General features: G+C 39.9%; 2 protein-coding genes across 2 annotated transcripts; both read right to left on the reverse strand.

Moving 5' to 3' along the window:
- Positions 1-102: 102 nt before the first annotated feature.
- On the reverse strand, positions 103-7,987 carry LOC309480019 (NUAK family SNF1-like kinase 1). The gene is made up of 7 exons (XM_082144370.1): positions 7,788-7,987; positions 5,508-5,628; positions 5,217-5,368; positions 4,233-4,298; positions 3,077-3,196; positions 2,014-2,146; positions 103-1,934 (listed from the first exon to the last, which is right to left on the reverse strand). The coding sequence occupies exons 1-7, from the start codon at positions 7,980-7,982 to the stop codon at positions 1,321-1,323; spliced, it is 1,401 nt and encodes a 466-aa protein (XP_082000496.1). The 5' UTR covers positions 7,983-7,987; the 3' UTR covers positions 103-1,320.
- A 1,848-nt stretch (positions 7,988-9,835) lies between these two features.
- Positions 9,836-11,747, reverse strand: LOC309480585 (uncharacterized protein). Its single transcript, XM_082145174.1, has 2 exons — positions 11,053-11,747; positions 9,836-10,854 (listed from the first exon to the last, which is right to left on the reverse strand). Exons 1-2 carry the CDS (start codon positions 11,573-11,575, stop codon positions 10,055-10,057), a joined length of 1,323 nt encoding a protein of 440 aa, XP_082001300.1. The 5' UTR covers positions 11,576-11,747; the 3' UTR covers positions 9,836-10,054.
- Positions 11,748-14,108: the final 2,361 nt, after the last annotated feature.

The raw sequence follows: 14,108 nt of genomic DNA on the forward strand, positions 1-14,108 counted from the left end.
GGAATATATTTTGAAGAATGTCGGTAACCAAACCCCATTGACTTCCATAGTATTTTTTTTTCCTACTATGGAAGTCAATGGGGTCCAAAAACTGTTTGGTTACCGACATTCTTCAAAATATCTTCTATTGAGTTTTACAAAAACAAAAGAAATTCATACAGGTTTGAAACAGCTTGAGAGTGAGTAAATGATGACAGAATTTTCATTTGTAAGTGAACTATTCCTTTAATAGGCCACACAAGACTTAACTCTGCTGCTTAACTGAGGTTTTAATACTAATGCTACTGTGTCATGCTAATCAGTCTGGCGTCGAGTCTAAAAAGCGTGTTTTCTCTTCACGTCAGAAAGCCAACTAGAGCCAGAGAGCATAAAGTTTATAATGAACATGCCCTCAAACTCTTGCCAGTTTTGTATGCCAGCACAAACTGAGAATGGCACGACTGTAGCTCTGGACAAAGCCCTCTGTTCTTTTGGGCTGGGATTAGTGGATTCATGGCTGCTTTAACTTCCTTTGAGGCATATAAACTAATTGACCTGGGTTATTAGCAATTACACAGTACACATTATCTTAGCAGCTGTAATGCCTCAGGTATTCCCGAGTTATCCTGCTAAAAGTTCAAAAGAACAGCATTCATTTGAAATAGAAATCTTTTAACATTGTAAATGTTTTTTACTGTCAGTTTTGATCCATTTAATTCCTCCTTGCTGAATAAACATTCATTTTGTTTAAAAAAATAACAAACTTTACCCCAAACCTTTGAATGTTGATATACTGTATATATGGCAAGACTTTACAGTAAGGTTTAATTAATTAACAATAGATAAATGTTAGTAACAAAGATGAATTACAATTAGCAATAGTATGTTTATTAATGAACATTACCTCAGATTAATATTTATACATTTAGCATTAACTCAGATTTATAATTAGACTGTTCACTGTTAGTTCATGATACTTAAAGGGATAGTTCACTTCAAAATGAAAACTCTGTCATCATTTACTCTCCCTCAAGTTGTTTCAAACCTTTGTGAATTTCTTTCTTCTGATAAACACAGAAGAATATATATTTATAGTTTTGTTTAATATTTTATTGCATAGTATTTTTTTCCTACTATGGAAGTCAATGGGGTCCATCAACTGTTTGGTAACTGACATTCTTCAAAATATCTTATTTTGTGTTCAACAGAAGAAAGAAACTCATACATGTTTGAAACAACTTGAGGGAGAGTAGATGCTGACATTTGAGTTTTTATTTTGAAGTGAACTATTCCTTTATTTAACCTCATTGTAAACCTTGACCTGTATTCATACATTTATAGTCAGTGTGAATGATCAAAATAGCTATTCTGGGGAAACTGTAGTCCTGTAGACTCGTGTGTTTTCCACAGGGAGATCTTGATCTCAAACTGCATCTCCTGCCGTCCACCTCCATCACACTCTCGGCTGGTTTTGCTGAAACTGTGTGACCATGCAGGAGCCGATGTGATTGGAGAAACACCAGAGAACTTTCCGTTACACTTAAGAATGCCCTTCCTATTTCTCCCGGTATCTGTCCCATTTCTTTCCACATCTTGGCTAGTGTCTGCCTTACTGTTCCCAGCAGTCCCAGACCCGTCCGAGTGCTCAGAGAGAGATGTGTATTCAACCTGATGGTAGAGCTTCTTCAGGATGCCCTTCTTTGGCAGTTTCATGTGCTGGTTGTGGGAAGAAGCTTCAAGAGGTGACAGCAGAAAAGAGCTGCTGAATGTTCTTTCCTTATGTTTCCTCCTCGGTAGGGTAGAAGCACATGGTTTACTCTCTGTAACTCCTGAGAATGAAGCATCTGGGAAGCTGGGGCAGTTTCGGTTTAGCCACCAATGGTTGGTTATGTCCTCCACAGTGGCTCTGTCCTCGACTTTCACTGTGAGCATCCATCCAATCAATGAACAGGCCTCTGTAAGAAGAATGGAAAGAGTCACGGTAAATTCTCACTCATGATGGAGAGCAGATATATGGAAGTGTATGAATCTTACCCGATGGGATATCAGGGGTCTTGTATCGTCCCTGGCGGATCTGCTCTTTAAGGATGCTGTAACTTGTGCCATCAAAAGGCATGGAGCCGTAAACCAGAGCATATAACAGCACACCAAGAGACCAACAGTCCACCTGGGACAGAAGAAGAGTACATGCAGAATCGTTTATGACATGTTTGCTGTACAAACAGTGGGATTTCAAGTATTAAATGCCCTAGTGAATAAGAAGCACGTTGGAGATTATTATTTTCTAAATAAAGTGGTCAATTATGTTTTTTTTAACACCTGCATCACTTCGTAAAATTGAGGTTAAACCACTGGAGTCACATGGATTACTTTCATGATGTCTTTACTACCTTTCTGGGACTTGAAATGGTAGTTGCATAGACTGTCAATGGAGGGATATCTCTCATACTTTCATATCTAAAATATCGACTTCATTTGTCTTCTGAAGATGAACAAAAGTCTTACGGGTCTGGATCAACATGAGGGTGAGTAAATGATGACAGAATTTTCACTTTTAAAAAATTCACTAATTTAAAGTATATTTTAAATCATTATGTTTTAATAATCTTTTGTTGTGTTTTACTTATTTTGATGTGTTGACTAACAAACTAAAGCACGTGTAAAGTGCTTTATTATAATTTAACTGTAGTGTGTTATTTGATATTACATTTAAAGTAAATATATTAAAATGCAACTTAGTCATTACAAATCTGCAATTACAAATATATTTAAAAACATAACAATACATTTCAATAGAAATTACATTAAAATAAATGTACCATAAATTAGTGTCAGTACATTAAGCAGCGCCATATTTTATAGACAATAGAAGTAATTATGAAATTACATATAAATATGTACTTAAGTAGGTAAAAAAAAAGCATTCTTAATTTTAAATAATTGCGTTTAATATAAATTGATATAATACATTTTCATTTCACTACAATTAACAGTATTCTCTTAAGGTATATTATTTCCGTAATAAGTACTCTTTTTATAAGTATGCTAGTATATGTCTTTTCACAAGGGTGAGCAAACTGTGGAGACTGATCGACACCTCAGGGCCGTGGTATGGAAGTCCGTTGACAATCTCTGGTGAAGCATACAGAGGACTCCCGCAGAAAGTGTCCAGACGTCGGCCTCTCGTGAAGCGGTTCGACAAGCCAAAGTCAGCCAGCTACAAACAAACAGAGAAATTAGAGACAAATCAACTCTGTATTAACTTACATCGATTTATTTAATAGAATCTATTTCTGAATCACACAGGGTGGATACAAATAGCAGACGTCTATATGAAATGTGGTTGATTTTGAAGCAAAATTAAAATTATAAATGCAGCTGCAGAGATGAATAATATTACACGGGCCATCAAACACTTCAAAATGTTTGATATGAAGGTTTATGCAGAATTTCTTGCAATTGGACATAAATTGTGCTTATATATGGAATGAAACATCTGTGACTCAAAAACTGTTCATGGCAGACTCTATATAACGAATAATGAATATGAGTCATCTTTCATCATATTTCCTACAACCAGTTAAAATGTGGAGACAAAGGATACCTTCAAACCTGTCTGTTACCAACTATGAATCATGGTGAGGTTTAAGCATTTTGCAAGAGTCATCTGATCCAATGATTGCTCTGTACGGTTTGTAATGACCAAGGAATGAAGCTGTTCTATTGTGCAAAATAATGCAAACATTGTTCCCTTATAATGTTCCCATATTCCAGGATGATGATGCTCCAGTAAACAGTGCTAAAGTAATTGAAGCGTGATTTCGTAAACACCAGGATGAAGTCAAATGCATTCCATGGCCTCCAGATCTGCACATCCTTAAACCTTCATGGGGATGTTTGGGTTTCAAGTCGATTAATACTTCATCATCCCTCAGAAATAAAATTCCAAAAAATAGGCGAAAGAACCGATGTCCAATAAAAGAGTTCAAGGCATGTTTGACAGAGTCCAGGAAGAAAATGAAGATCATTAAGCATAATTCTACCTGATCCTATAGGGTCTTTATTTTATATAGTGTTTCTGTTATTTTGTCCACCGTACTTAAGATTTAAAAAATTCTAAGTGCATTAAGTTTTAATTGCTTTTCTCAAAGGATCCATCAGTTTCTTTAATGTAATGGTAACATGAATGAAAAATGAAAATGCATGAAACAATGTCAGTTCTTTATTAATCAGTTTGGGCTTGAATTGTTTACCTTCACATTTAAGTCCTTGTCCAGAAGCACATTCTCGAGTTTGAGGTCACGATGAACCACACCATTCTGAGGGATAACAAGAGATTTCTTAAATTTCTTTAAACAAATGTAAAAAATCCTATTTACAATTTTTTTGTGCGTTGAGATAGAAATTCTTACTAAATATAAATACAAAATATACTAAATAACCAATTTACATATACTATAGATATAAATATATAATTTGTATACAGTACTGTTTTTTTTAAACTGCTGAGGCAAAGTCTGTTTGCAGTATTTTGAGTGTTATTCAGTTTCGTAATATTACTAAGATTGCCAAACATTTCTCACTGCCAGCACTGTTATCTAGGTGATGAATACAATAATAATTTAGGGTGTATTTAGGAGAAATAAAAGTTACTAATAACAAATTTGTCAACTTAACTGAACTTCCATTTATAATTTGAATGTTGTTTATTAAAAGATATTACATTCAGGTACATTCGGCTAGTAAAGTGTTGACCATGCACATTTGATACATTTAGTAGCATTTGTAGGTGAAATGCAAAGTTAACTCTTCTGAGCAGCTGATTGGTTCTCCTAAAACCAACTGCATGGCCAATCGTCTTTTTGTTCAGTCTACGTAACCTGTTTATTTCCGTCCCGAACTGGGTCAACTCTGTGCAGTGCTGCATGGGAATTTCCCTCGCCCTCCTCCGTCCCCAGCACCACCTGCCTAAATCTGCTAGAGGGTTCTCCCTACTTTCCTTGCAGCAGCTCATATCCTAGTGCCTGTATTTGTGTGCATGTTTTAGCATTAGCCTTCACTCAATCCAGCAGGAGATCTAGTCCGCCAAGACAAAGCCTATCTACATTCCATTCATATCGATAAAATGCTGTTTAAGTCTATTCCGAGAATTGTCATGATTGAAATGCCTATTCAAGAAAAACTGCTCATATGTAGAAATGAATGCCATGAGAATTTAAGAATAGAAATGTCTTTACTTTATGGCAGTAGTGCACAGCAGAGGTGATCTGTCCGAAGAAATGTCTGGCCTCGTCCTCTGACAGTCTCTGTTTCTCCTGAATGTACTCATAAAGCTCTCCTCCACTCGCATACTCCAACACCATCACAATCCTCTCCCTGCTCTCAAACACTGAAAACATATCCACACACACTTCATGAATCATTTGTTGGGTTAGTGGAAAGAGAAAGAATCTTAATTTCTATGATACAGCATTTTGCGTTAGGATATGTGACAAACAAATTCGTAGTGTGAGACTGTTGTGTTTTACCCTCGTATAGATGGATGATATTTGGGTGCCTAAGAGAGGCGGTGATTTCAATTTCTCTCTGGATGTGAGCCCTATCCAGATTATCCCTTAATCTCTCCTTTCTAATGGATTTAATAGCCACCTGAAGCACACAAACAGACACATTGTAATCAAACACATCATTGAACAAAACACGAATGTCTGTAAGAATATGGGTCAATGATGTGATGCTCATTATTAAGTTATTCAAAAATACATGGAAAATGCAATTAATAATGACCTGAATACATTTCTTCTTAGCGCACCTCTTGAGACCAGGGGAGTGAGGTTTACATACACAGCTCTTACTGGCCTACATCTGTTACACTCACCCCCATAAACCTCACTCCCATCCGGGCCACGGCACCAAAAGCAATCGGCCCTACTCGACCCGCTCTGAGCGGGTCTCTAGCGTGGAATATCAAACTTTTATCGCTGAAAAAACTCTAACGGAGGTGGCCGAAACCTGCTGTCTGTATTACGGCACTGGCAGTGGCATCTGGGATTCTGCCAAGCACCTCTGACCCCAATCTGGAGATGTGGAGAGACGCCTCACTCCCCTGTCACACATGCACACAGCACCCGGCTCCCTCTGAATGCTGTTAGTGTTTGTCTGCAGGAATCCCAGCTATGCTAAGGCTCCTGGATTCCGGAATACTTCACCTCTGAGTCCAGATGAGTGACAGAGTGAGAGAGAGAGGCTCAGCTGCTGCTCTAATCTGATTGGACAGTTTTTTCCATTAACGCTCTCATATGTTTTCAGGCTGTGAAAGAGTGCAGACAGCAGGCTAGGGGAAATATCTCCTTTGTTTTTGTTAAATGACAGACTGAGTGATAAGTATTTAATTAAGTGTGCTAACATGAGGTCCAACTACAGTAGATATACGTGCATACGCACACACACACACACACACACACACACACACACACACACACACACACACACACACACACACACACACACACACACACACACACACACACACACACACACACACACACACACACACACACACACACACAAGAACCTATTGGATGACCCCAAAAGTAAGACCCTAAGAGTAATTAGCTGAGGTGAATTGCTAAGTAAAGTTGTGTTGAATGACAGACAGGCTGTCAGAACTGACGTCAGAGGACATCCTACTCTTTTAAAATACAAAAATCAAGTCATTATAATTTTTTTTATTAAATAAATCAATATTTTTTCAATCAGTCAGAATTTTGCCATTATTAGGATCTATATTAATAATAAATTTTTGGGGAATACTCAAGCATTTCAAGTTAAATAATTTATTGATTTTATTTATTTATGCATACTTGTGAATTTACTTCAGTTAAATTTAAAATGTAATACTTTAGTGTTTTTGTCATGACTTTTGTCAATACATTTCCATAACTCTTCATTTTCACTGCATAATACTTTTTTGTCAGAAATCAATCATTATAATTTTATAGAAAGGCATAATTTATACTTTATATATTATCTCAGCAACAGGCTCAAGTATGCCTTCATCAACTCTAAAACCAGAACTGATTTCATTTAGCATCATTATTGATATGATTAAAATTGCTATTATTATAATGATTCACTTTTAAATGAAAAACAATCAATACTGTGGATGAAAATCAATGAGGTCTCCTCTCCCTTTATTGAAACACCTGAGACACTTGTTTTGACACGTCATATTGAAATTTTCTCAAATAAAGACCTTCTTTATAACAGTGAACTTATTTACAAATTCACAAAACCAGATCGGATGCTTCACAAAAGCAAAACAATTTGCCATTTTTGTATGGCTGGATTTCAATCTCATCAAATAAAGTAGCCTATATGAAAAATGGTGAACCAAGCCCAACTTCTTTCTTAAAAACTGAATTTGTTAAAGCAACTATTTTACCCTATATCATAATAATGAAAGTCATCATTTTTAGTTTTCAAGGTTTAACAAAGCACAGTCAAAATCCCTAAACCTCTTTAAGTACTCCATGGTGTTCCTCTGGTTGGTAATCATTTGCATTAAATTATATATGAAAATATTTCTATAATTCCTCAAGATTTTATGTCCATGAATTTTACAGTTATGGAAACCAATTTTTTTTTAATCCCTGATATTTCCATTTTTTATGCACTGCAAATGTCAAATAATCAAAAACAATTGAATTGCATTGCTGATAAAGTAGATATAGATAGATAGATCATTCAATTGTTTCATAAGCATTTAGTGACATGTGAAATTCAAAACTGAACAGCAGGTCGCTCACCGTTTTTCCACACTGTCTCGCCACCGCGCGCTTGACTTTGCCGTACGTGCCCGTGCCCAGCGTCTCCAGCACTTCATACCGGCGCTTGAGCCTGTGTGTGTGATGGTGTTTCTTCACTCCACATGAAGTATGGCGCTCCGCTCGCTCCACCGGTGTGTGTGTGGAGGCCGCGTCAGTGACCCGCTGCCGCTCCATGGCAACCGCGCGCGGAGGCTCCGCTCACCTGCAATGAGGCTTGTTTTGAACGGACTTAAAAATAGTTTTTCTGACATTTACGGGGATAAAATAATAGTAAAGACACTAGCATTTTGTGTTATGTTGAACGTCTCAAACATCTTCTGCCAATATTTATGCGGTGGGATGGTGAGACTCGGAGTGGGAGGGGTAGAGTCCTGCTGTCAATCATCAGCGGTGACGCGCATCAGTGCCAGCCAGACTCTGATGGATGTGGGACTGCTGACCTCAATCCTACCTTACAGAAAACACTACAAAATCCAGTGTGACTGCAACTCAATGGCTTTTACATCCATGTTTTGCTGTTCAGAGAGGATGTTATTTGTATTCTCACTTAAGAAATTTTCTATACTGTTGCCAAAAATAATAATTATTGGACACTGAAGCCACACCGAAGATTAATGTTTTTGCATTGGATTATAAAATATCAAACAAATTGTTTTTATTTTGAAGACAAAATTCCATCAAAACATTGCACAGAAAAGTAGCAAAAATGTCTCAGAAAAGTGTGTGAGAAAAGGTCTAGCATAATGATGCTATACAGATACCAATTTCTTAAAGATATTGTACTCAATATAATGTAAACCTGACATAGGCTATTTATACTATATGTGTCTAAAGTCTCCACTTTCAGTGCATTTCTGTTTACGAACAGTTTGGAGCTGAAGCTATTAGGGAAAAAATATGTAAATGTCAAAGATCATTTAGTGACTGACATTATGATAATTTACAAATACAACTGAACATAATATTTACATATTAGTTGCTGAGCTTGTATTAGTATTGTTGTGATTAGAAATGAGACCAAACTGAGATACATCAAGGCTGAGTTCAACTTTTGAATGTAACTTATAGGGTTACGTAAGTAATCTGGTTCCCAGAGAAGGGAACGAGACACATTGTCAGTAGCTGACACAATGGGGACACATCCTGCGGAACCTGGTGTCTAAAGCATGTGTGAATTCACACCAATCTTATTGGCTGGCGGCAGATGACGTCACATGGAGTGCCCAGGCGTATAAAAGGTGCTTGCCTTACACATCATCAGATTTTAATTGTCTGAAGGAAGACGTGCAGGCATACCCTAAGCATGGGACCGCAACCCAGCATCAATATACTTCTCAGGGAACCGGGTTACATTCATAACCCTAAGACGTTCCCTTTCAAGGGAACTCAACGCTGCGTCAGGAGCTGACTCTATGGGGACGTAATGCTCACTGTGCCATGCTGACCACTGCATGCCTGTGCACTGTGAAAGTCACCAGCAGCAACCACAACCTTGTCAGACTTAAGCACTATGCCTCAATGGGACTCAATGGGCCTCGACCCAGAGAAACCTAAATGCATTAGCATCCAATTTGGACGCATCCTGTGACACCACAGCCTTGCTAGAAGCTCAGTGTTATAGGCGCTAGGAAAACCCTGAAGCCTCTCAGCCGTTTATGAAACAGAGACTCTTGCATTAGACCAGTCCGAGCCACAGCTACAGGACAGCCCAGATGAGCAGAGATAAGAGGAAGACTATATAGCCTCTGGCAAGTCCATAGCACTACATCTAGCAGCCAAACCAGGCCATAGATGAAATACGAAGTCGCTCGCACCAACTTAGCACCAGTACTGACAATTTCTGACACATTTGCTGAGGGAGGTTCTCCAGTTTTGTTTTTGTCAGAGTGTCCGTAGCGCTATGAGTTGTAAAGGGCCCTCTTCTGGAAAGGGGGCTCATGCTCACTTGCAATTAAAAATGTCTTTGCTTCCACCCAAATAAAGGGCATTTAGGGCATGTTATAATAAATGATCTGTTGGTTATTTTACATTTACATTTACATTTAGTCATTTAGCAGACGCTTTTGTCCAAAGCGACTTACAAATTGGGACTAAATTAAGCAAGTCATCGTGAAGAGGCAAAAAACAACGCAAGAAGTGCTCAAAATACGAAGTTCAGGCATTATTCAGAGTAGCATAAGCCCGACAAGCGAGAATTTACAGAAAAAAAAAATATATATATATATATATAATTTATTTTTTATTTTTTATGAGGTTAAGTGCTCACGGAAGAGAAGAGTTTTCAGCTCTTTTTTGAATGTTGTCATGGATTCTGCATTCCGGATGCCGGTGGGGAGATCATTCCACCAGCATGGAACTGTGAATGAGAATGTTCTGGAAAGTGATTTTTTGGCTCTCTGTGATGGGACCACGAGACGTCGCTCGTTGACCGATCGAAGGCTTCTGGTAGGGATGTAGACTTTTAGGAGTGAGTGAAAGTAGGAGGGAGCTGAGCCTGTGACAGATCTGTAAGCAAGCGTCAGTGCCTTGAACTTGATGCGAGCAGAGAGAGGTAGCCAGTGCAGTGAGATGAACAAAGGAGTGACGTGGGCCCTCTTGGGCTCGTTGAAGACAAGACGAGCTGCAGCGTTCTGAATCATTTGTAGAGGTTTAGTTGCACATGATGGAAGTCCAGCCAGAAGAGCATTGCAGTAGTCAAGCCTAGTAATGACCAGGGCCTGGACGAGAAGTTGTGTTGCATGCTCAGTTAGGAAAGGCCTGATCTTCCTGATGTTGTGCAGTGCAAACCTGCATGATCGAGCTGTCTTTGAAATGTGATCTGTGAAGGTCAGCTGGTCATCAACTGTTACTCCAAGATTTCTGACCGACCTTGATGGGGTGATTGATGATGAGTCTAGCTGGATAGTAAAGTCGTGTTGCAGAGACGGATTGGCAGGGAGTACGAGAAGCTCAGTCTTTGCCAGGTTGAGCTGCAGGTGATGTTCCTTCATCCATGTCGAGATATCCGCCAGACAGCTTGAGATCCGTGCAGCTACTGTGGGATCATCTAGTTGAAATGAGAGGAAGAGCTGTGTGTCATCAGCATAGCAGTGGTAGGAGAAACCATGTGCCTGTATGATGTGTCCCAGTGATGTGGTGTAGATGGAGAAGAGGAGGGGACCAATAACTGAACCCTGAGGAACCCCTGTGGTCAGATGATGTGCTCTGGATGCCTCGCCTCTCCATGCGACCCTGAAGGACCTACCTGTGAGATAGGACTCAAACCAGTGGAGGGAGGTTCCTGTGATGCCCAGTGCTGAGAGGCTGGACATAAGGATCTGATGATTCACAGTGTCGAAGGCAGCAGACAGATCCAGAAGAATGAGAACTGAGGATTTGGAAGCAGCTTTTGCGATCCGTAGGGCTTCTGTGACCGACAGTAATGCAGTCTCAGTTGAGTGTCCTTTCTTGAGGCCGGATTGGTTGGCGTCCAGCTGGTTGTTCAGAGACAGGAATGATGTTACTTGGTTGAAAACAGCTCTTTCAAGTGTTTTTGCAATGAATGGTAGGAGAGAGATAGGTCTGTAATTGTCTACAAATGATGTGTTTAGTGTTGGTTTTTTAAGCAGTGGGGTTACCCGAGCCTGTTTGAATGCAGTAGGGAAAGTGCCAGTATGGAGGGATGAGTTGATGATGTGTGTGAGTGCTGGTAGAAGTTTGGGAGAGATGGCTTGTAAAAGGTGTGAGGGGATAGGGTCTAGAGGGCAGGTGGTAGGATGACTGGACATAATAAGTTTAGATACTTCTTCCTTGGTTAGCGGAGAGAAGGAGGAGAGAAGGTTATTGGCTGTGGGAGAGGTTGGTCTGGGTTCCTGTGTGTGTGGAGCTGAGAACTGATTGCTGATAGTTGTTGTTTTGTCGGTGAAGAAGTTAGCAAAATCGTCAGCAGTTAAAGAGGAGGTTGGTGGTGGTGGGGGTGGACAGAGGAGAGAGTTGAATGTCTTGAAGAGTGATCGTGAGTTAGAGGTAGACTTGTAGTCAAGGCCGCCTAAACCGAGACCAAGACACTACCAAGACCAGAGGGTATCGAGACCAAGACAAGACCAAGACCAAGACAGACCAAGTCAAGACCAAGTCGAGACCAAGACCGAGACCAAGTCGAGACCGGAGGGGAAAAAAAACAGACTAGTGTTGAAGCTAAGCAACTTGTATGAATTCAAGAACAGCAGCATACTAGGGTTCAGCCACAGTTTACATTCAATACATATTAGACGGTATTACTTCAACTACACAGGCAGAACAATACAGAGACAGACCATGTCATGTGTGTGACTGTGAGCTCACTGTAAATGTTTTTGCAGACTGGGTGAAATCAACTGTGTAGCAATTGCATGACGGCTGTTACTGCTCTATTAGAGGATTGAGACTCCCTTAACTTTTGTGTACTGTTGAGGACTGACATGACTGGTACTGATGGTTCATCTGACAAAACATCAAACACCTCCAACACCATCTTGCTCCTCCAACAACTGTCTAAAAAATGAGAAATATGTAACCAATTGAAATTATACTTAATGTGTAGATGAAATCGTAACATCAAATTAAAGATACAAAATTATAAACTTGGATTAGGCCTAATGTTTAGTCAACACAACGGAGTTATTCAGATGATATTTAAAAGACCATTTATTTAGTCTAACACCATCTTAAATACAATACTGTAATCAAACAACACACACACACACACACACACACACACACATACACACACACACACACACACACACACACACACACAGATATCAAAGTCACAAATTCATCTAAGCAAATGCCTGCCTATCTGCCGATTTCGGAGTCTCCAAATGAATCCATTCTGCAACTTTTAAATACATAATTCAATTTTTAAAAACGAAATTATAGGCTTAAGTGGTCGTTTTGTCGCTATGGTTACACACACACACACACACACCGTTGGCGGTGCGCTCAAAGTCATCTGTCAGTTGTGCAGTTACCCAAAATCTCCTGAATGAAGTTAAAACCCATCATGTCACTGATATGTGTTTTTTAAATCAAGTGATCAAAGTGCTCGTTGCCGCTGCGATCAGTGGCGCGGATAAAGTGTTTTCTGGTGTGACTCGCGCACACGCCGAACTTTTACTCGGACGCGCGCTTCAATCCGTTCCGTTGCGGATAATAATGTTGCATTATCGAACGTTGTGTCGTCGTGGATATTGTAGTATTGTATTGCTAAATTCCCCGACCACTATGTCGGTCTGAGACAGCGAGACCTAGACAAGACCGAGAGGTCCGAGACCAAGACAAGACCAAGACCAAAGACCGTCAAGGCCGTGACAAGACCGAGACCACGTAAAAGTGGTCTCGAGACCAAGACCGGTCTCGAGACATACATCACTAGTTAGAGGCGCTTTTGATCTTGTTGTGGAAGTGGGAAGATTTTGCAGCATGAATATCAACAGAAAATGAAGAGAGGAGAGATTGATACATACTCAGGTCAGATGTGTCTTTTGATTTGCACCATTTCCTCTCTGCTGCCCTGAGTTCGGTCCGATGTTCACGAAGAACCTCAGATAACCAGGGGTTAGAGGGAGTAGCGCGTGCAGGCCTGGAGGAGAGAGGGCAGATTTTGTCTAGAGAAGAGGTTAGAGTGGAGAATAAGGTATCCGTTGCAGTATTCACATCCAGAGATGAGAATTGTGAGGGTGAGGGAAGAGAAGATGACACGGCAGAGGAAAGATTGGCGGGAGAAAGTGAGCGCAGGTTTCGTCTGAAAGTGACTGGTTCAAATTTTGAGCTGAAACCTCACAGAAACATTCTGGGGACACCTGAGACTTATATTACATCTTGTAAAAAGGGTCATAATAGGTCCCCTGATAGATCTGATAGATTGGGGAGGGTGACGGATGAGAGAGTGGACCACTTCGTGTGGCTTAGGACCTTAGTCCACCTCATCTAGCATCTGTTCAGCTCTAAACCATGAGTATACTAACCAAGCCTTGAGAGGTGAGCCCATGCAAGAGTGAACAGAGACCACATTCAGTTTCACCTATCTGGACTCATAAGAATATCTGTCAGTGAGCACAACCATGCTTTAATCCCAGACACTGAACTGGGGAGGGTCAATCTCAACCCTACAGACGCTATTATCACCGCAAGTTCACCAAGGAAGCGTGCTATACTGCACTATCACCTCCTACTCTGGAGAGGGATACAGATAATAAGTGGGACTTTTACAAAAGTCCTCTACATTTTATTAATCTACCCATTGCTTGATAACTTTTAGGAAGCATGCCAACATAGAGA

Source organism: Leuciscus leuciscus, assembly GCF_965113295.1.
Source record: "Leuciscus leuciscus genome assembly, chromosome: 18".
Lineage (NCBI taxonomy): Eukaryota > Metazoa > Chordata > Actinopteri > Cypriniformes > Leuciscidae > Leuciscus > Leuciscus leuciscus.

Excerpts from the sequence above, each read along its gene's own strand:
- LOC309480019 (XM_082144370.1), bottom strand. The coding sequence starts at position 7,982 with ATGGAGCGGCAGCGGGTCACTGACGCGGCCTCCACACACACACCGGTG. Across the intron at positions 5,369-5,507 it reads TATCATCCATCTATACGAGG|TGTTTGAGAGCAGGGAGAGG; the intron begins GTAAAACACAAC and ends ATATGTTTTCAG. Across the intron at positions 1,935-2,013 it reads GACCCCTGATATCCCATCGG|AGGCCTGTTCATTGATTGGA; the intron begins GTAAGATTCATA and ends TTCTTCTTACAG.
- LOC309480585 (XM_082145174.1), bottom strand. The coding sequence starts at position 11,575 with ATGTCCAGTCATCCTACCACCTGCCCTCTAGACCCTATCCCCTCACAC. Across the intron at positions 10,855-11,052 it reads GTTTGAGTCCTATCTCACAG|ATGATCCCACAGTAGCTGCA; the intron begins GTAGGTCCTTCA and ends CATTTCAACTAG.